The 23,561-nt window shown below is 41.6% G+C and overlaps 1 protein-coding gene across 1 annotated transcript in view; it reads left to right on the top strand.

The window, feature by feature from the left end:
- Positions 1–23,561, top strand: part of GALNT10 (polypeptide N-acetylgalactosaminyltransferase 10) — a 121,197-nt gene that overhangs the window by 49,136 nt on the left and 48,500 nt on the right. Inside the window, exons 2-4 of the mRNA XM_039485196.1 lie at positions 4,898–5,000; positions 5,879–6,017; positions 11,783–11,949. Of these exons, the coding sequence (XP_039341130.1) occupies positions 4,898–5,000; positions 5,879–6,017; positions 11,783–11,949 (409 nt within the window). The remainder of the gene's footprint in view (positions 1–4,897; positions 5,001–5,878; positions 6,018–11,782; positions 11,950–23,561) is intronic.

The following is a 23,561-nucleotide window of genomic DNA, read 5'->3' as shown; positions in this document are numbered from 1 at the left end:
CAACTTTAAGCGAAATGATGTTAAGCGAATCCAATTTCCCCATAAGAATGAATGTAAATAAGGGGGTTAGGTTCCAGGGAAATTTTTTCAAAAAACTATATATTATATAGATGTACACACAGTATATGTTTTAAACAAACAATTTAATACTGTTTAGACCTATGATGATTGTGAAGCTTGGTTGAGGTGGTGAAGTTAGAGGGTGGAAGAGGGAGGGATACTTCCCAGGGAATGCCTTGCTCCTAAATGATGAACTAGCACTCGGCTGAGCCCTCAAGGGTTAACACGTTGTTAATGTAGCCTCTCTCACAAGGCAGCTCGAACACGAGGGAGGGGAGACAGCATAGCAGACAGACAGACACACACCTTGTGTGTGGGGGAGAGAGAGCTGCACACTGCCCCTTTAATTAAGCTGACCCACTCTTAAGTGCATTGTCTTTGTAAGCGGATCAGGAAGTTGAGACAGCAGCTGCTGCCCCAAACTCTCTGTGTCTCTCTCCCTCCGTGTCCCTTCCCTGCTTTATATGGAGAAGGGGTAAGCGGGGTGCAGGAGCAGGAGGGAGGGGGACACCATGACATTAGCCCCCCCTTCCCTCCCTGCACAGCAAGCAGGAGTCTGTGGGAGCAGCTCCAAGGCAGAGAGCAGGAGTAGCACATGGCAATGGGAGGAGGGACAGCTGAGCTGCCAGGCAATTGATAGCTTGCTGGGTGGCTGCAGCACAGGGAACTTAAGAGAGCTGATGGGGGGTGGCTGCCGGTCCACCCTGGTTCTAAGCCCCCACCAGCTAGCTCCAACAGGCTGCTCTTTCTGCAAGCGGTGGACAAAGCAGATGGCTACGAAACAGCATTATAAGGGAGCATTGCACAACTTTAAACAAGCATGTTCCCTAATTGATCAGCAACAAAACAACGTTAACCAGGACGACTTTAAGTGAGGAGTTACTGTATATCTGAAACTATGTTAGCAATCTCTGCATTTGGACAGATCAGTGGCTGATAAAGGGATATTTATTGGTAGGAGGGAGAAAAAGCCATTTTCTCCAATAAGCAATATTTAAAGTAAAAGGTGATTCATTACCTTTGGTTGTGGGAAGATATAAAAAAAAATGGACAAGATAGGCTGCAATAATTATAGAATCATAAAGTAGATGGAAAAGTTCACCTGGTGCATCTCCCTGCTGATACAGAATTTACTCCACAGCAAGTTTTCCTACTATTTTGTTTACTTTAATTTTAAATGTCCCAAACAATAACTCTTCTGCTTCCCCTTAACAGCCTAACCAGCACTCATTTGTCAAGGTTTTTACTTTTCTTAATTACATCCCGAGATGTAGTTATACTGCTGTGTGCCATTCTAAATAATTCCTTACTGTTTGCACACAATAAATACTTTCAGAGAATGTCTCACTTATCCGCATCCTTGTCCATACTTAAGTCTCTTAATCTTTACTCATAAATAGACCACAGACATTCGACTCTGTTGCTTTGCTTTGAACCCCGCTCAGCTTGCTTTCCATGACATCATGAACCATGAGAGTAAAGCTAAAATTGCAAACAGCGAGAGGTGAAAAATTCAATATACTACCCTGCAAACATTTTTATTCAAGGGGATTAAATGAGATTTAGTGGTCAGAACACATAACTAGGACCTTTCTGTCTGAGATGGGCAAGTCTCAGCTATGCTTCCGTGTGCCCATCTGCAAAATAGGTACAATCCTGATCTTACCAGGCTGCTGTAAAGATTAATTGTATGTCATTTTGTGATCCTAGACTGAAAGGCTTGATTGTTGTATTGTAACGCATGGAAACGAATGGGTAACTATAGATGAGACTAGTGCAGCAGAACAATTAGATATGGTTAGTCTTAAAGTGGCAGCTGTTAGTGAGATTAAATTGGGATTTAGTCTCATGACATCATTTTGAACTGCAAGTGACATGTCTGGGTGTCCTAAAAATGTTAGATTGGTCAATTTTACATTTTATTAGATGGCTAGACTAAGTAAGGCTTAGGTTCACAGTATTAGGATGTGTGTTCAGTAGTTGCAGATTGCAGTACAGTACTTTGGTGCCCATTCGATTATGAATATTTATTGGGGTAAAAAGAGAAGAATGAAATGTTCTGAAGAACAGAATTTTCCCAAGAGAAATAAAGGCATAAAAATGATATGGGTTCATAAATTTTAATTGTTTAAACAGATGAAGAGCCTCTGTTACGGGACTCTAAACAGGTTTGTTATCAGATTGTGCAAAATGCTGGGCCAGGGATTTTGTTTTGTCCAGAATGTCTTTTGATAACTGCCCCAGTAGAATGCTGTATATACCTGCTATATAGAGGATGAAGTAATGAAGCTGTTAATGTTACTAATATTATGACATCCAAAGCACTAGCTCCAGCCATGCTTTTATTTTGTGATTCCTAACGTCTCCAAAGCTGTATCTGTCTGTGAAGTGTGGAAAGAGGACCGAAGTGTTTGCTTGTGTTGGTAAATTTCTTATTGTGACATGGGACGTGGAGTAGGTTTAGGAAAAAATCCAGCAGACTCATTTATAATGGAATAATAGAATGATAGGAGGGGGTTTTGCACTTTAGGGGAGGGGGCATTGCTTGAGAGAGAGCAACTCTAGGCTTATGATTTGGAAGTGCTTATGCTTCATATTCTCACTATATTTCTGCTTGCTGCAAGTATTTTAATCTAAAGGCATCTTTTTCATGTGTCTTATTTTACAGACTGTAAGCTCTGTCACTTCTCTGCTTTTTAACAAAGGAAATGTATCTGCCTTCTATTGAAAAGATGCAAACAAAAGTGACCTCTTTTCACCCTGTTACTCTCTGTATATGCAAATATGTATATATCCCCATACATACTAGCTATACTCTAAAATTTCTCCTGGATAGAAAAGTGTACCTTTTATTTTTACTGGAATGCACTATATTATGGAATTCACCAGTACAAGAGGAATTGTGAAAAGCCAGGATTTTATAGTTGCTATTTGATGTTTGTTAAACAACCGTTTCTATGATGTGGTTTCTGCTAGTAATGTACCCATTTATACACATTGGAATATTATCACGTCATGGAGAATGATTAGCAGACAAACTTTTTCTCTAACTTTTCAGATTTTATTTAGTCCCCCAAAATTCAGGTGAGAAACCTGGGGTGAGATTCATTGAGTCTCTGTCCCTGCATACCAGAATTTCTGTGTCTTGTACAGGTATCACCCTGCCCTTTATACACCCACCCCAGAAAAATGCCTTGATGATTGTTCCTGACACTTGAAAGCTACAGTGAAAAGGATAGATAATAGGGGTCACGCTTCATGTGAAAACATGCTATTGAGGGTAGTAGTCCAATTTTATTCCAATATGGTAGTACAGTAGAACCTCAGAGTCCCGAACACCTTGAAAAAGGAGGTTGTTGTAACTCTGAACAAAATGATTTTTGAAGTGGTAAGAGAGTGGCCCATTACAGCAACTACACACCACACAACAAAAACACCAACCCAGGAACCAAACCCTGCTACAAACCTCGGTGCCAACTCGGTCCACATATCTATTCAAGGGACACCACATCAGCCACACCATCCGGGGCTCGTTCACCTGCACATCTACCAATGTGATATATGCCATCATGTGCCAGCAATGCCCCTCTGCCATGTACATTGGCCAAACCGGACAGTCGCTACACAAAAGAATAAATGGACCCAAATCTGACATCAGGAATCATAACATTCAAAAACCAGTAGGAGAACACTTCAATCTTTCTGGTCATTGAATAACAGACCTCAAAGTGGCAATTTTTCACCAAAAAAAGTCAAAAACAGATTCCAACGTGAAGCTGCAGAACTGGAATTAATTTGCAAACTAGATACCATCAGATTAGGCCTGAATAAAGACTGGGAGTGGTTGGGTCATTACAAAACCTAAACTTAATTTCCCCAATACTAATTTCTCCCTACTGTTACTCACACCTTCTTGTCAACTGTCTGTAATGGGCTACTCTCTTACCACTTAAAAAGTTATTTCTCCTCCCTTGGTATCCTGCTGTTAATTGATTTATCTTGTTAGACTGATTTAACACTTGGTAAAGCAACCTACATCCTTTCATGTATTTATACCTGCTCCTGTATCTTTTACTTCATACATCTGATGAAGTGGGTTCTAGCCCTCGAAAGCTTATGACCAAATAAATTTGTTAGTCTCTAAGGTGCCACAAGGACTCCTCTTGTTGTTTTTTGCTGATACAGACTAACACAGCTACCCCTGAAATCTGAACAAAATGTTTCTTTCAAAAGTTTACAACTGAACATTGACTTAAAGCAGGCTTAAAACTTTACTATGCAGAGGGAAAATGCTGCTTTCCCTTTATTTTTTTTAGTAGTTTATTTGCTGCTTTATTTTTATTTTATTTTATTTATTTATTGGTCTCTTCTGCTACCTGATTGTGTTCTTTCAGTTCCAAATAAGGTGTGTGGTTGACTGGTCGGTTCGTAACTCTGGTGTTTGTAACTCTGAGGTGCTACTATACGCTGATTAGTAATGATTCTGAAGTATGTCGCCCATTATAAAATAGGAAATAAGGCCAGTAAACTTTTAATGAGAAAATGAGTTTTTAATGGACTTTAACAGTGTCCTTCCTAACAGATGTTGCACACATTAAGTATGGTCCTATACTGCAGGACGTGATAACACAAACTAAAAAAACCCTATTTGGAGATAATTATAGAACAGTGTTTTGGGGCAAGCAAAATCTTCTGCTGGACATAGCTGCAAATAAAAGCTGCCACTTCTGCAAGTTTTGGTTCGGGCAAGGAAAGGGGGGATTGGCTTTTCTCTTTGGTGTGGATGGGTAGATGTGTTTCAGAGGTGTAATGGCTGTAATCTTGTGTGTGTTAAAAGGGTTCGCATGTGAGGCAAAGGAAAGAAGTTTATTTTGACGATGGACAAAGGAAAAAGGACTGGCATGATAAAGAAGCTATAAGGAGAGACTTGGCACGCATAGGTATGTAAGATCACTTATAAATGTATCTAATGTGGATCATAAAATGGTGTAGTCCCTTATTCAGCAGACTGAACGTGGGGGAACAGCATGCTCGTATGCTTGTAACACTGCTCAACATCAGCTACCTCTCTACAGGGAGTCAGAAGTATTTTCGCCAGTCTCTTGAGTAGGAAGATGATGGCAGCATATTGGCACCTCGAGAGTGGGTGCTGTTTAAAAAATTATAGATGCCTTTACAGTTCTGACAAATATTGTGGACCCATGAAAGTAGAACCATTGTTTTGTAAAATCTAGAAGCGCTGGCATTCTAGAGGAATGTGGTCTGTTTCCATAGTCTGAGACACAATTCAGAATGCTTAAATTCTAATACAAAAGGGTTACGATGGTGAAGGACGCTCACAAACATGGAAATATAAAGTTACGGCTGCCTTGTTCACCTTAACAAAACATTTCCAAGGTTTCCCTTTAAAATGTCAGTGCCTGTTTTGGGATGAGTGGGGAGGCTGAGATGAGAAATGTTTATGCCATGTACATGCCCTCACATCTTTAAACCAAAAGAAACCTAATGGATCCAGCTTCGGTCCTACCAGTCTCTATTCCTTTAATTCTGGCTTCAGAGTGAAGAGTTTAATGTTTCATATTTGCACAGCTGAGTGGTGTGTTTCTAGCAAAATATACAGTACCCATTAAAATAAGTTTGAAGTTAACCCAGTGCTGAGAATTTCTTAGAACTCAGAATATCAGACTGTGTACAAACTGTGTTGTTGAAGGAAGAATTTTCACAGAAAAAGAAAAGATGACTGCTTTTGTGTCAGTCTCTGGCCACTTAGGCTGTGATTCGCCATAATGATACAGGTTTATTTTGTATCTATCCATAGGAAATGGAGAGCAGGGAAAACCTTACCCGATGACTGATGCAGAGCAAGTGGACCAAGCATACAGGGAAAATGGCTTTAATATCTTTGTGAGCGATAACATTTCTCTTAATCGCTCCCTTCCAGATATCAGACACCCAAAGTGAGTATGCACTTGGTATTTAGACACCCTAATTTGCCATTCCCACTTGAATTTATTCTATTTCTATATTTCATTTTTATGTACTGTTGCAGTCTAACCTTGAAATGTGAGACTTCCAAAGCTGAAGACCTGTTGACTCAGGTATCCTCACAGCACCGTGTACACTAATTGGAGTAAAAATAAACTCGTATTCTTGTGTGTGCACCTGAGGAGCACTGCCTGAATACCTACATTTAGCTGGAAAATAAATGCTGCATGGGCAGAAGCAATGAAGGCTTCCCCAGACTGGCATTTGCCAGTGAGCCTCAACCCTTTCGGGGAGGTGGCCTCATAGATCACTTTTCATGCTGATTAAATTCTTGTGTACTGAAATGACCACAGCCATAGAAAAATTAAAGTGAAGTTTTTATAGTGCTCTTTCTACTGGAAATGGGATTTAAAAGTCCAGCTCACTTGACAGCTGCACCAGAGAGCCATCCGATGGTAATGACTTTGTCACTAATTACCTGGGCTAGTTTTGCATAAGTGACTACTAGCTGGAAGTGAGACTGTACAGTTCCATGAGCCATTAATTCCTTTTGGAAGTCTGACACACACTAAGTTTCACAATCTTGAAACATCCAGGAGGGCAAACCAATTTTGGAGCATTCCAAAAAGATTGACTAATATTGTGAATGGTCTATGCAGTGAATTTTCTCATACTCGGAGCTTTATAATAAACTTCTCTTTCTAGGGATTATAAGCATGGTCACAAAGTAGTTCCAGTCAGAAACTAATTTTGACTCTTGAATTCAGCTAGTTAAGATGTCTTTCTTGTGGAGTGGCATCAAATTTTACTTAGTTTTTCTCCAATTGCTAAGGAGAAAATCCTTCATGTTCGTGCAGTCATGAAAGGCTTGAAAATTTAAGCCTTTCCTAAACAATGCCACAGAGTGCTTTTGATTATGGGGGGTATATGGTTTTTAGTCACTTTATGAACCTATCTTTTTAAATACTTGAGTGCAAATTTCTTCCATGGAAAGCTGTTTCAAACTTGATGGCAGTAGTTTCATCTAGAAGTCTTGCAAACAGATTAGAAGCTGGGACTTTTTAAAAAATACCTTTTTCTTTTTCTGTCTCAACTTTGATATCTCATTAGGAACATAACTGAGCTTCAGGTAACTTCAACTCTGCTAAACTGCATTTATTTGGATTAAATTTGGATTATGTTGGGCTTTGAGAATTTAAACTTTAGATGGTACCAGGCTCCCTTAACCTGAGGAGTTAGTGTATTGACTCATGTTCCCTAGTGTTTCACTAAGTTGCTGACTTTTAATGGCTAATTCTGCTACTTTGACTTTTTTAAAATGTCTAATTTCAGACTCTGGTCCCTAGTTAAAATTGATAAGTGAAGTGTCTGGGTCATCAACAATTTAAGCAGTGTCTAATGACACCAATGCAGCTGGTTTTCTTGAGTTAAACTTTCCTTACCATAGCAAGTTGCAATTATGTGAGTCTCAAGAAGAGAATAAACGGTATTGGATACGATTGATGCTAGGATTAACTAGAGAAATGAACAGGGTTATATATAAAGGAGATTTGAAGTGAGGGCACTATGACTGAAAGTTTCTGGTGTGCATTCTCCCCTCCTTAAAAAGATGTATTCGGAAATGGAGTATTTAGTTTTTAGAGTGATGTGATGAGGGCAATTTATAATGAAGTTTGGGTAAGATGAAGTCTATAAGAGCATTTTCCAAAGAACCGAGCATGTTGTAGAATACTCTGAATTAATACCACCCCATTAATTCCTGGAATAGGAGCTGAAATTGGTTTTATATTCAGGAATGTGCCCCAGGCAGAAGGTTATAGATTTAAGATTCTCACCAGATACAGTGTGTGTTGGCCTGTTAAACATAGAAGCTCAGGTACAGAGTGCTGGATCACCTTGAGCACCAATAAGGTATAGCTTTCTGCTTCTACAGCTCACTTTCCCTGTGTGCTGTAAACAGTATTTATTTGAATAAGACATTGTGCTATATTGCACGCTAATGTAAGAGAGCTTTTAAAGCAATTGTAGAAATAATACCAGAGAGAATAAACTTTGTTTGCAAACCTAACAGTCATAGCAGTTAAATATGACACTGATTATTCCCAGCCCCTCCCCATTTATAACCTTTCAGATTAAGTAGCCTTATTCTGTCTCACCTGTAACTTCCCAGAGTATCTGTGCCTTCGTCTGCTCTTTGCCAGCTGTTGGGGACTGCTAGTAGTAAACAGAATAGTACTTCTGGGTTGACTCTGTTCAAGTGTAGCTGGAGAGGATCAATAAGAGTTTTTAATGAACTGAGCCACTAATGCTTTCAAATACACTATTTGTAGTCTGTCTGTCTGTATTGTCAGCAAAGATCTTATTTTTTTAAAAAGAAAATAGAGGTAGCTGATATGCAGTCTTTGCGTTTTCCTCCCCCCAATAACTAGCAGATTTAACAGTGGAAAAAATGGGCAACAGATGTTTTCCTGATGCCATGGAATTTATTCTTGATCATAAAATTGCAATCACTGAATAAATCTTGTACAATAGTAGTGAGTTATCTTGAATGAACTGTCGCAGTAGAAGATTTGTACTAGACTCAAGCATGAGTTTCACAAGCTTTCACAGTGATTGAAGTAAACGCAAACCTTCCATACTGTGATGTATAGTGATTGCTTGACACTGTCAGCGTTGTTAAATCATATGAAGACAATGGATTATACAACAGATAAGAATGAACCGTGAATCCCTGAATTTTTGTTACACTGCGATTGCAGAGAAGCCAGCCGTCCCTAATTTTCCATAATCTACCCAGTTTGTGCTTGTAATTACAAAATTACTAATTTAGGCTTCAGTGTGTTAATTTTGCAAGCACGCATTTTAGTGTGTGTGTGAGAGTGACACTCCCCACCACTCTGGTCCAATGAACACATCAAATAGCGCTGTGGCCCCTGGGGGGCGGGGGGGGGGTGGTGGTGGAGGTGCATGGCATTCTTCTCCACTGCCCCTGTGGTAGATGATCAGACTGCTCAGTAAGGATCTGACAGGAGGCAAGTCGCGGTGATTTTGAATGGGCTGGAGCACTGCTGGATTCACCACCCAAGTCACAGGCTGCGTGCTGTGTGGACCCTGGTAGTGCACTCTAGGTACCAGCCAGGTCCACGGGGGACAGAATGCAACATGCTGCCTGTGACTTGGGTGGTGAATCCAGCACCCCAAAACCCTCTAACTCTCGCAGTGGCTTGCCTCCTATTTAACCCTCCCTGCACCGTCTATGAGGGAGGAGGAAGCTACAGGAGGAGGTAGCAGCATCAGAGGAGTAAAGGGGGAATGCAACTGAGGATGGAGAAGAGGAGGAGGATCATCCTAGGACGGAGGTCCAGGCCCACAAATGGCCAAGGTAATTAAAGGCCTTAGGGTCATAGAAGGGCAGCTGTCCTAGAACCAGTCCTCCTTTTCTCCCTGTTCGGGGGTGGGGATTGGGGCAAAATAGAGGGGAGCCCAGACCCTCTCCTTGACCGTACATGGGGAGGGGATGGGGCAGAGGTCCTCTTTTCTGTGGGAGGGAGAGGAGGTGGGGAAAGGAAGAGATTGAAGCAATCTCCCTAATTCCTCCCTAACTTTTTTCATAAGCATCACATAAAGTCTCAGCGCAAGGCTGGCATCTCTGCTATCGCTGTCTACAACAAAACCGTATGTGAGTGCCTGTGAGATGATGCTGACGTTCCAGTAGGTTTTGAACATTCTTTGCCGCGTGCATTTGTGAGAAACGTGACACTTCGAGTGCTGCCATTTTGTACCATGAGTTGCTGCAAATGAGTCTGCTTAACGAAGGCTGTAAAGGCAAATATGCTGATGCCGTCCCCTGAAGTGCTGTTAGAAATAGCACCTCCTTCCTCAAGACTCAAAGCCGCAAGAGAAAGATGTGCAGTTTTTGGTTGCTTGTCCACCCATGTGTGCCAAGGGTTTTCCCCTTCACCAGTCTCAGCACATAGATGTCTTTGATTCAGCCCTGCACCCTTCTGACTTTGGGTTGCAGTGCAGTTTAGCACATGAGGTTTTCAGATGAGACCTTAAAGACTCGAGGTCCTGTTTTGTCTGTGGGGCTAGAAATGATACAAAGTTACTTCTAGTAAGAGCAGATTTTGTCCTGATGGACAAAATTTTTGTCCTAGCTGAAAACCTAGGGCAGTGGAGAACCCAGCTTCTCTGTAAGACCCCTTATTAAATACAAGACATAGCAATAGTGGAGAAATGTTGTGATTGGGAGAAAAAGACTGGCTGAACAGATTCTACGAGCCTTTGGAAACACACATCCAACTCCATGAATATGCCTGCAGATTAAGGGTGCTTCTTTTTATTTTCTGGATAATAACTACTGCGGGTGGATGAGTTTGGAGAATATATGGCCGCCTTCATGGAAACATGTGTAACCAGTTTTTTCCAGTCTAAGCATTTCCCTTATTGGTATAGAAATAGGTATCCTGCCGAATGGCAGATGAGTTTGCAGGATTGAGGCTCTCGGGCACAACTAGCCCAAGTAAATAGATGTTACGTTTTCAAAATCTTAAGGCAACTGTCTAGGTAAGACCTGCATCCAGCTGAAATACTTGTGTTTTAGCTGGATGAATATTAAAAGAGCATAGTTATTGGCTGGTCTTGTTTAAGCCTCTGTCTCATACTTGGAAACGAAAATAAGCTAGATCATTGTATTTATAATGACAGCAGAACTGAGCCTCTCACCCTTTTGAAATAAAACTTGCAAAGAAATTCCTCTCCTGAAGGTTGTTGGGGAATGGGATTAAAAGCAGAACTACCAGAAAGTTGCCAATAGACTTCTGCACTTCTGAGCTGTAAAGAGAACTGCTTCTAAAGGCAACCTTGGCTGGTGATGGAAGGCTCTAAATGACTTCTGTATCTTAAAAAATTTTCTCCATTTTTAATGCCACTTTTGGTACTTGTAACATGACAGTATGGAAATACAGCAGAGAGTCCTGTGGCACCTTATAGACTAACAGACATATTGGAGCATGAGCTTTCATGGTTGAATACGCACTTCATCAGATGCATGTAGAGGAAATTTCCAGGGGCAGGTGTATATATATGCAAGCAAGAAGCAAGCTAGAGAGAACAAGGTTAGTTCAGTCAGGGAGGGTGAGGCCCTCTTCTAGCAGTTGAGGTGTGAAAACCAAGGGAGGAGAAACTGCTGTTGTAGTTGGCACAGTGTGAATGGCTAGCCAACTACAAAAGCAGTTTCTCCTCCCTTGCTATTTCACACCTCAACTGCTAGAACAGGGCCTCATCCTCCCTGATTGAACTAACCTCGTTCTCTCTAGCCTGTTTCTTGCTTGCATATATATACCTGCCCCTGGAAATTTCCACTACATGCATCCGATGAAGTGGGTATTCAACCACGAAAGCTCATGCTCCAATATGTCTGTTAGTCTATAAGGTGCCACAGGACTCTTTGCTGCTTTTACAGATCCAGACTAACACAGCGACCCCTCTGAGTATGGAAATAGTATTTTTAATCTGTGTTATATTAATCTATGAATATAGAAAACTCATTGCTGGCTAGTGAACATGTAGCTTATGGATATACATCAGAAAGCTGTTTTTAATATATGTAGGTAGCTGCTTCACAGGGTGTTGAGGATTAATTGAGAGTTACTTGGAAGGTAACTGATATTAAAGTTATAGTGTTTAATGTGTCTGTTTACTTGGTATGTTTATAACTTGTTTTATCCCTGTCTAGCTGCAATAACAAGCTGTACCTGGAGAAGCTCCCAAACACCAGTGTGATAATCCCATTCCACAATGAAGGATGGTCATCTCTCCTCCGGACAGTGCACAGCATCCTAAATCGCTCCCCTCCTGAGCTGATAGCAGAAATTGTGCTGGTGGATGACTTTAGTGACAGAGGTACAGTGACTTCCTATGTAGCATCTCTACCTATAGCTACATAAACTACCTGACAAAATGCACAAAAGTATAGTAAAGAAGAGCAGATTATTATCTGCCAAGAGACAGCTTTAGGATTTTGGTGTCTCCAGTAACAGCCAGTTGATGTCTCAATAAGACCTTCAGCAGAGCAAGAAGCTACATTTCCTGCAGCACTTGCATTACTAGGTATTGGTGGCAACAATGATTTTCACAGCACTGAGATTAGTCTCAGTGGTAAATAAGGAAAGTAAGTGCTATTAATGTATTCATCAGCCAAACCCTGGGAGTATTGAGTTAATGATTTGGGTTCTTAAACACTTGCTATTTTGGTTTCTTAACAAATCATAAGTGATCTTTTATTTAAACAGGATTGTCTTCCTTCATACAGAAAATAATAATTCTATATTAAGGAAAAGATTAAAATTAATCTTGATGAATTGTTTTCATCCTAGAGACTACATGGTTTAACATTTTTAACTTTCCAGAAGTAAAAATAAATTTGGAAAATCCATAACATTCATAATACCCAGCTCTCGTATTGCACTTTTCACCAGTAGATCTCAGTGTTTTATAAAGGAGGTCGGTATCATTATCCCCATTTTACAGACAAGTTTAAACTAAGGCACAGTGGCATGTAGTCTTAGTTTTACTCTCATAAGAATGGCCATGTTGGGCCATACCAGTGGTCCAGCTACCCCAGTATCCTGTTTTCCGACAATGGCCAACGTGAGGTGCCTCAGAGAATGAACAGAATAGGCAGTCAAGTGATCCATTGTCTCGTCCATTCCCAGCTTCTGACAAACAGAGGCTAGGGACACTCGGAGCATTGTGTTGCATCCCTGCCCATTCTGGCTCATAGCCATTGATGGACCTATCCTGCAGGAACTTATCTAGTTATTTTTTGAACCATGTTGTAGTTTTGGCCTTCACAACATCCCCTGCCAAGAAGTTCCACAGGTGGACTGCATTGTGTGAAGAAATACTCTCCATTTCTCTCGCCCCTTCTCCAGGCACAAAAATACCAAGCAATGAAGAATCACACTGTCCATTTACATCCTGATTTCAATTCATACTGATGTACCTGAAAATCCTTAGTGATATATTAAGTATAACCTATAAACAATATTAAGTCCCCTCCAGTATTTGCCACATGGCTCTGTTTATTCTGCAGCAGAAATCGTACTGCACAGCAAGAATTTAACAGTATAGTTGTAGTGTATGCAGTCACCTGTGTTCATTTCTGTAGGCTAATAAGGGCAGAAGCTGGAGATAAGCCCAACACGAAGTGGCATTAGTGTTTTACACAAAAAGGGAATGGCCTTAAATTGCCAAAAGAATTTGTTCCTTTGAATCTGCTTGGACCACCATATGCAATGCTATTTTAAATTAAACTGTGATTTAACTATTTAGGATAAAGTGAGGGCTAGTAACCCTCACACTTCATGGCATAAAGTGACCATTAGACGGAAGAAATAATTCCGCTAACCTCTTTTATGTTGTTGCAATTTGAAGTATCACGTGGGGTTTGTACCTTCTCTGAAGCATCCAACATTAGCCAAAATCTGAGATGGAATACTGGCCTTAAGGGATCATCAGTTCTTAAGGCTTTTTCCATTTTAATTATCAAAGAACAAGAAGGTAATTACTTTATGCTGCAAGGTGTTTTTTTAAACAAGATCCTTCCATCTGGAATTATACAAGGAACACAGGGCTCTCTCCATGAGAGTGCTATTATGAGAAGGGTTTCCAAGTAAAAATCTTGAGGGTGAGAAATAGCTGCTATGACTGATTCTGAAGCTCCTATAAAACCATTAACTCAAAACACCAATCAGTGGTGCTCTGACCCATGTTGACTTTGAAATGCGAAGTGCTGCCCTACAGCGACAGCTCTTCTCCTGAAGTGTAACTTTCACTAGCTTGCGGGCAAAGCATGGTACTTTGAAAAGCTCCTTAGGCTACAGATATATGGCATCGATGTTTAAAGTATTTTTAGACTGTCAGAAGAGAATGCATTTTCAGCAAGCCCTCTTTTCTTCGTCTTGGCATAAAAGATTAGAAGCAGAAAAGTAAAATCAGGTGATTTGGATCGACCCTCGTGCTGTAACCAGATCTGCATTACATAAATAAAAGTTTCACTTTCCACACCCTACTTAATCATTGCAGATGGGGATTGTTTCTGCCCATAAGTAAGTTTTTGTTTCTCTTTTAAGTTTCATTCCTCTGTTTATTCGCCTTTTCTGCACAGTGGCATTCCCTGCTGATCCCAGCTGCTTTTTCCGGTGACTGGTATTCTTTCTTCACCACACTGAAGTAATTTACAAATCCCTCTCTGTCCCTGAATAGACTTTTTCAAAGTCTTGAGGAGGCAGCGGCAGTAGCAGCGAATACTTAAATGTGTGATCTTCACTTGAAAGTCAGCCACTCTGAAAGCCTTGGTTTTTTGAGGGGTGGGGAGAATGTAATTTTAAAAACTTATTCAAAATGCTTGGCTCAAGGACTGAGAATTCTTGCAAAGTTAACAGCTGCATAATGTGTGTCTCTCTCCCTCCAATGGAGCTTTGTCTTTAAACGTTGCACTTAGAAGGCTACATAGCTTCCTTGGGCTTGGATCCAATTAGAACACTCGTCTGGCCACATACTTATACCACTGTTAAGATGGACAAGAATTGAAGACCTTGTCGTATGTCAAGTTACAGCAGCTCACTTGGCTGTACCAAAAATACAACCAAACCACTGGACACTTAAATAAAAAACAGTCCTTAATTTTTTTTCTATCTTTCTAAAACATGAATGAACTGAGAACTATAGAAGTCAAGGAACTAACGGTAGTGCTTTGAGCCAAGGATACGTGAGACTAAGCTTCTCTCTCCACTTGGTAGTCCTGGCATGAACTCCATAAATCTCTCCCAGTTCACCTCTCCTGAATTGCAGACCTGTTGTTTATAATTAGATGCTCCAGCTGAGATCAGGACCCCATTGTGCTGGTGCTGTGCAAAGAGGGAATGACAGCCCCTTCCCCAAAGAGCTTACAGTCTAAATAAGCCAGGTAGGCACAAGGTGAAAATGTTGTGTGAAAAGTGACTTGCCCAAGATCATACAGGAGGTCTGCAACAGAGCACCAATTCTGCATCTCTTTCTAGCAGGGCCGGCTTTAAGCCAATTTGCCTGATTCCCCGGAATCGGGCCCCGTGCCTTAGGCACCTTTTTTATTTGTTTTTTTACTTACCCGGCAGCAGTCCAGGGCTTCGGCGGTGGGGGGTCTGCTCCAGGGTCTTCGGCGGCAGGGAGTCCTTTGGTGCTGTGGAAGACCCGGAGCGGACCCCTCGCTGCTGAAGCCCCGCCGAAGCCCCGGACCGCTGCCAGGTATTCAAATCAGGCCCCTCCCTTCATAAAGCCGGCCCTGCTTTCTAGTCCTGCAAGATGCACAAACCTACTAAAAAGTATCACATTGACCCCTTCTCATCACAGCCTGCATTAATAAAGTATAGTTTTAGGGTTGGTTTAAGAGGAGTTTGCCAACAGATCACCCCAATCCAAGTATGATCAAAGTAGTAAAATATCAGATGTGTTCTGCTTGCACCTCAAAGCAAGGAAAGTTTAGAGGAGTGTCTAAACAGCCCTGCCAGATCTTTTTGATGCAAGTTTTTGTAGTGATATACTTCCGAAAAGCTAGGAAACCCTGGCAAGCCTGTCAGACCCAGTGTTGAGGTTCTGTGTGCTTAGGACTGAATCACAGTGGCTTGAACTTAGCTTGCGCTGGGAAAGTCCCGGAGGATTTCCATGTATGTGCTGAAGTCTTATCCATACCTTCATTTTAACAGAAGTTGTCTACAGAATACTGCAAGCAGCGAGACTGTCTGTTTTCCTATCGCTTACATTTTTGGCTTATTTTATCACTGTTTACTCAGTCTCTTCATAGGTAGTGAATCTTTGTATTTCAACCTGAAAATGTTACTGCAAAGGATTCCATTTGTGACTACCCTAGTTGATATGGTAACTTGGCTACAGCAGACAGGTGTTTTCCTGCCAGGTGTTAAATCCATCTTCCACTTTTAATCTGTGTTCAGCTTCAGAAATAGGGACTGTTCGGGAATTTCTAGTACTGAGAAGTGGGATGGGAAGTCACCAGTGAGCAGGTGAAAGTAGATGATAAATTGAAAAAATATAGGGCAAAAAATGGAGGTTGGTGACTGCCAAATTTTGCTCCAGAGCACACCGTTAAAGGCAACTGTTTCAGTTTTGTCTTTTGTTTTTTGCATTAGTGAAGCCCTTACGCTAGTGAATCATTATCTGGAAGCGTCAACAAAGCTATTTATTTCATATTTAAGGAGGAAGACAATACTGTGACCTAGAGCAGTAAACATTTTTCAACCAAAAAAGGTTATCCTGACTACAGTGCATTTTAATATGCTCCAGCAAGGGCCTTACTAAGCAGGATTTTTAAAATGTTTAATTTATTACTCATTACAGTACCTCCCTCTTATACAAACACAGTGCACTGTTTTTTTATCCTGCTTCTTTCCCATGCCTGTAGTATAATAGATCATAGACTTTAAGGTCAGAAGGGACCATTATGATCATCTAGTCTGACCTCCTGCACAAAGCAGGCCCCAGAATCTCACCCACCCACTCCTGGAACAAACCCCTAACCTATGTCTGAGTTACTGAAGTCCTCAAATCGTGGTTTAAAGCCTTCAAGGTGCAGAGAATCCTCCAGCAAGTGACCTGTGCCCCACGCTGCAGAGGAAGGCGAAAAACCTCCAGGGCCTCTGCCAATCTGCCCTGGAGGAAAATTCTTTCCCGACCCCAAATATGGCGATCAGTTAAACCCTGAGCATGTGGGCAAGACTCACCAGCCAGCACCCAGGAAAGAATTCTCTGTAGTAACTCAGATCCCACCCCAGATCAAAATATATTCTTATAAAGCATATGGCAGCCAATAACGAGCAAGAGAGCGAAGTTACTGTAGAAAAGGCTAGCTGTCTAAATCAGAGGTGGGCAAACTATGGCCCGCAGGCCCCTCAGCTCCTGGCCCCTCCCTGCTGTTCCCCTGCCCCGCAGCCTCAGTTTGCTCCAGTGCCAGCGCAGTGCTCTGGGTGGCGAGGCTGTGAGCTCCTGGGGCAGCGCAGCTGCAGAGCCCAGCCTGACCCGGTCTCTGTGCTGCGCAGCGGTGGCATGGCCAGGCTCCATCCAGGTGACGCGGCTGTAGCGCCGCCAGCCACTGTTGCTCCAGGCAGCACGGTAAGGGGGTAGGGATCGGGGGGGGTTGGATAGAGGACAGGGGAGTTCAGGGTGGTGGTCATGGGGTGGAGGGGGTCAGAGGGTAGGCAACAGGGGTTGAATGGGGGCAGGGGTTCTGGGGGGGCAGTCAGGAAGGAGAAGAGGGATTGGATGGGGTGGCGAGGGGCCGTCAGGGGACAGGGAGCGGTGGGGGTAGATGGGGCAGGAGTCCCGGGGGTGGGGGGCAGTCAAGGAACAGGGGGTGTTGGATGGGGCAGGAGTCCAGGGGAGGCCGTCGGGGCAAGAAGGAGGCGTCGGATAGGGGGCAGGGGCGGGCCTAACTGGCCCTCATACAATTTTCGAAACCCGATGTGGCCCTCAGGCCAAAAAGTTTGCCTGCCCCTGGTCTAAATGTTCAGTGTGGGACTCTTTCTTAAAGTACACTAAGCATTTTACAGGAGTTTTGAGCTGTAGACAGGGGACCCTGTTAGCAGAACATACTCTACAGCTCATAGCATAAGCAATTGTTCTTGCTGGCGCATGCCCTTGCTCTAGCCTGAGAGCCATTTCATGGCACTTTCTTCTTCACTAGACCATTGTCTCATATCTTATAAAGGGATGCCAAAGAATTCCAAAGTAGCAATTCTAGTTCTTACTTTGTTGCTCAGCTTCTAGCATCTGCTGCTGACCGTGATTGTGACTGAGACATTACTATATTGTGGGGTGCTTCCACCTTCTAATAGCTAGTTTCTAACATCTAAGAAGTATTCCTGATAAGATCACCAAAGTCTCGCGTCCCTCGTACTCTTTACTTACAAATCTAGTTGGAATCTAATTCTTGGACATGCTTGCAATATAAACGTTGACTTTTAGCAAGAATCGCTGATGTTTTTTACTTATAGAAAAATGTAACTTCCTTCCATTGGCTGCATCAGACACTTCAGAAAAAAAATGAAACATGGGAACTAACCTGCCGAGCAGCATATGCCTCAGTAAAAATTTGTTGTTGGGTGTAGAAATGTAATAAGATGAAACTGTCAGGTCATGTGATTTCCACTGCAGACGTATCTCAACTTGATTATTTCAGGTGGCCACACATGTAGTAACATCAATCCGTATGGGTAAGCAGAAATCAAAATACCCTAAGCATGGATTTATGACTGCACAATTCCTGATCATAAATAAATGCTTTGCTGTGGCAGTTCTTTGTGGATTGATGGCTTTGTGTTTAATTTCATTCATTAATTCTAATGATCTGAGTAAAATTATTAAGCTCTTTTGTATCCTGCTTGGTAGGGCCCTAATGATATCCCTTGTTGTTATCAGAATGGCCCTAAGAAAACTAAGACACTATTACTTATATCACTCTTCTTCTGGGGACTGTCAGACATAGAATTTGCATGCTTTTTGGTTACTTCATCATAGTGCTGTTGACCAGTAAATGAGTATATATGTCCAAATAGACTATGGGGGGAGAAGTTGAGGTGCAGGTCAATTTGAAACAGCTCACTTTCTGCTAGTCATGACTTTTTTATTTAGGTTGATTAGAGGCACTGGATGGTTTGAGGGCAGTCAGTAAAGGTGTGGGAGCCACTTGCCTCTAGATCACCAGTTTGAATCTGACTCCGGCTGCAAGAGACCAAAAGTCATGATCCGTTTGCTGTTTGGTCTGTGTGAATTGAATTGATGGTCTTCAGGCATCCATGTTGCATCTGTATTCTTGATAGGTCCAAGTTCAAAAGTGGAATGGGAGTGGCATTCTCACTGCCACCTCACTCTTGCAGGTGATATATTGTCTTTCCAGGCCAGGGTCAGCACATCTGGAGAGGGCAACAGGTGAGTTCATTGGTGCTGCTGTTGCCTGTTAAAATGGTTTTTAAATGGGACTTCAGTTTTGAGTGCTGTCAAGACAGACTCTTTCATGAGTATTAAGAACTTTAAACTAATGAGCTTAGTCCCCCACTGTGTGTGGTGATTTTGGTACCTATCGTGCATGTAGGCAAAAATCAGATGTCCTCTTTTCCAGTGAGTGGCTTCTCTATGGATATTATTGATCTTGGCTCAGAAACTGAATGTCACCTTCCCCACACTTGTCTAGACTTGACCTCAGGCCCAGCCAAGCACCACTCAGTACAAGACCAAAGGCAAGGGAAGGGCAGTGAAAACTATGACCTTCTCCAGTCTCTCAAATCCTGGGATGGGCCAGGGGCTGAATTAGTCTCCAGTTCAAATGACAACCACCTCAGTGCAACACCACAGAAGGCGAAGAGACCAGCATTCCTTTGGTAGTGAGGTTGTGCAGCCCAGTCTGACCACATCTCCCTCTCATGCTGATTCTGTCAACCATCGTACATAGCTGGTGTGTTGTAGCCTTTTGCAACTGGGGGACAATCTTCTTATGCTGGCAGTCAAATTCTCCTGTTCCATTAGTGGCTCTCCTTGTTCACATTGGATTATAAGCAAAGCCTCCTCCAGCTAGAGACTAGATTTGAATAGCAGCAAAATGTCATTTACAGGTAAGTCATTTCAGAGTTAGTGAGTTGGAACATCTTGGAAGATTACACCTAGTCAAACAATACACTTGTGGCTATAGGTGCCAACTTACTCAGATCCCAGGGGGGTGCTCAACCCCCACTCTGCCTCAGGCCCTGCCCCCCACTCCACCCCTTCCCCCAAACCCAACGCCCGCCCCACCTCTTTCTGCTCCCACTTCTTCCCCTCAGCACCTCCTGCACACCGCTGAACAGCTGATCTGCAGTGGGTGGGAGGCACTGAGGGGGAGGAGGTGGCACTGATCCACAGGTCTTTTTTTTTTTTTCTCCTGTGGGTGCGCCAGCCCCAGAATCTATGCTTGTGACAGTCCATACTTCTCATTCCACAGTCATCTTGGATCAGAAGTTGTCAGTAACCAAGTCAGTCATCAAAGGGAAAGTCAGCCTATGAAAGCAAAATGTTACAATAATTGCCAGCATTTAAATTTTTCTGCCTGGAATGAAAGAGCATTGGATTTGTCAGCCCTTTCTTTGATGAAAAATATGGTGGGTTTTTTTCCTTTCACCTTTCATGCCATTGGAAATTCTTACATTATTCAATTTGTTGAATCTCTGTCTGCCACAAGGCTGTAATGTAATTGCTGAACATAATTTAAAGAGCTGGATCACTGAATAAGCAGCCATTTAAAAAAAACAAAAAAACAAAAACAAACAAAAAAAACTATATGCAGAAAAAATGTGTTTATGTAACACAGATGGTTCAGAACGGCCTCTGATAATCCTACTTACTTCACCACATAGTTCCATAGAAGTGAAATCAGTGGCTGCTGCTCAATGTTAAAATAATTTTATACATCAGTCACTTATTTTGATACTCAATCATCTGCATATTGACTGACAGCCCATTCTTACCCATTTTTAATACTGCTTTTATATAAATGGCTGGGTGTTTTAAATAAGGTATTGTCCCTTGTTAAGGCATGACAGTCAAAGCTTCACTAAAAAGTCATGCAGTGACATATCTTTAAAGCTTTTATATGTTAATAAAAACACCACATTAATGCAGTGAAAGTTGAGATCAAGCATTCAAAACACTGGAATCGCCAAAAGTTAAGGCTCCTCTGGAAAGGTTTACTCTGTTATGTTGCCAATTTTGCCATTTTTATTGGGTTCATTAATTATCGTATTTCATTAAGATTTAACTTCTACAGATAACTCGTTAGATATAACTCCTGTGATGACATAATTGCTCTAACCACTACTTGTCCTCAACCAAATGCCATTTCCACTTGTGCAGCCTAATATTGCAACGAGACACTTGATACAAGCCTCATGTTGATTACAATATATAACGTCCTCCTTGTTCTGGGACCCAGTCATCCAAGAGACATGTCTAGAGAGCAAGTTTTTTGTTTTGGTTTGAAGAATCTCATCTATTGGTAAGCACAACAAATTGGAAATCAGGACACCTGGGTTCTATTCTTTTGGGACAGCTAGGCCTCTACTTAAGCATCTCGTTGTCCTTGTACCTTCAGGAAGCTGGAACCAAATACATTTCTCTCTCTCTTCCCAAAAAGTATGTGCTGTTTCCTTTGGGGTCTTTCTGTATAGCTGGATACAGCAGAGTACTTCTCTTAGATGTTTCTCTTTACCTCCAAGAATTTTGTTCACTCTGCAAATTGAGCTGTCTTGGGAAAATGTATTGTTCTGGTATTCTGATTTTTCCTTCCATTTCCACCCCACCTCTCTCAGGTTTTATTTGACCAATTTGTGTGCACTGAGGATTATAGCTGTTCTTTAACAGGGACGCTAGTGTTAGTAAAATAGCTTAACTCCCTCTCTGGGAGGCATCTTTTTTGCAAAAGAGAGTGTTTGTGTGCTGAGGACCCTTCACGCCTCACAAATACAGTAGCAGTTATTCCTTCTTTAGGCATCCTCTTCAGTAGTTCTTGCTTTGTCTGTACTTCGCTCTTTCCTCATGTTTGGCCAGCACACTCTGCTGTATTCCGTCATCTTCCTTCACAAAGCCCTGCTGATTGCTCAAAAGTTGATCCACAGGGGAGACTCCAATTACCTTAGGTTTTAAAGCTGCAGCTGTTAAATATGGGTCTTACCCATTCACTTCTGTGCCAGACACGCTAGTAGCCACTACTAACTTGTTTTGCAGATAGGTCCCTCTCACTTTTTTGGTTTCAGTCTCTCTCCTTAATTCCTGTATTTAAAAGTGATCTTGAGAAGATGCCCATATGGAATAGTCTATATAGAAAAATGAATGTGGGCAAGGCTGCTTGGGCAGAAGCAGTGCAATTTTGCCCCCTGGGTATATAGAACCCAGCAGTCATAAGTGCATAGGAGTCATATTACAAGCAACACGCTGATTGAAAGGGAGAGGAGAGGGAACCTTATTAATGTACAACTGATTTGACAATGGGTGGAACATCAGGTGCATATCGAAAGCAGCCTAGTTTCATTAAACTTATCTGCATGGTTTTAATTGACAGAAATTATGCTTTTAATATCTCCAATGGGAAAGGGTTTAATACTTGATTTCTTTTTTAATCTTAAAATGGAATGGTAAAGGATTTACCCAGCTAAAAGCATTATCTTGTCATCTGTAGACACTCATTGTACAAGTCACTTTTCTCCTAAAATGTACGGTTAGCGCATGAATATTAATATACAGTGATTGTACTTGGGACAATGTGGTGACAGTCATTTGTGGTCTTACTAAAGTTTGAATGTGACCTCTCATATTACTTTAATCCTTGAAGAGCATTTACTCTTTATACAAAGCTGATTAAAATAAGTTAATTACACTATAATTCATTTTTTTAGATTCTTACAAACTCTGTTTACACTAACAGCCCATTTTAGCTCTTATGTTGTATTTGTTTTCTTTAAGGATCTGGTTCATTTGAAACCTTTTCTTGTAGCTGCACCAAGTTTTAGTAACTGCTCAAAGGGCCGGTCAAAAGATCAATTTACTTTAATTGAAAGTCCAAGAATGAAAATGTTTCCCCTTCCCTTTGGAAATAGTTTGAGACCCTTTCAGATTTGTCTAGGCGCAGAATGTGGATATAGGATGCTGAAAATGTGCGCTTAATTTTTTTAGATATATGAAAACTGGAAATTTGACCCAAAAACAGATTTTCTTCACTTTCCCTTTCATTAGAGTAGAACTCCTCTCATGTAACATACTCATGTACAATCAAATCTCACTACAAAACTACTGCACACAGTAAGAGCAATGAATGAGCCTAGAGCAGGGGTAGGCAACCTATGGAACAGGTGCCAAAGGCGGCACGCAAGCTGGTTTTCAGTGGCACTTGCATTGCCCAGGTCCTGGCCACCGATCCAGAGGGCTCTGTTTTAATTTAATTTTAAAGAAGCTTCTTAAACATTTTAAAAACCTTATTTACTTTACATACAACAATCGTTTAGTTATATATTATAGACTTATAGAAAGACCTTCTAAAAACGTTAAAATGTATTACTGGCACGCAAAATCTTAAATTAGAGTGAATAAAGGAAGACTCGGCACACCACTTCTGAAAGGTTGCCGACCCCTGGTCTAGAGGTTTAACACTAGCTGATGTATTGAAGTCAAATTGCAACACTGGAACTCTTAAATGCTGTAGATGGAAAGTTTCGTATGCATTTGCCATTTGTATAAGAAACTGTTTTTACCCTGGTGGAGGCAGTTTTCACAATGAAGAGAGGTGAAGAGATTCCCCAAGAATCTCAACTGAGACCTGTGCTGTTCAACATATTCATTAATGATCTGGAAAAGGGGTGAACAGTGAAGTAACAAAGTTTACAGATAACAAATTATTCTAGATACTTAAGTCCAAAGCAAACTGCAAAGAGTTTGAGGGATCT

The sequence above is a fragment of the Mauremys reevesii genome, linkage group 8 (genome assembly GCF_016161935.1).
Source record: "Mauremys reevesii isolate NIE-2019 linkage group 8, ASM1616193v1, whole genome shotgun sequence".
NCBI lineage: Eukaryota > Metazoa > Chordata > Testudines > Geoemydidae > Mauremys > Mauremys reevesii.
Note: the sequence above shows the minus strand (reverse complement) of the source record. Positions and strands in the feature narration are given on the sequence as shown.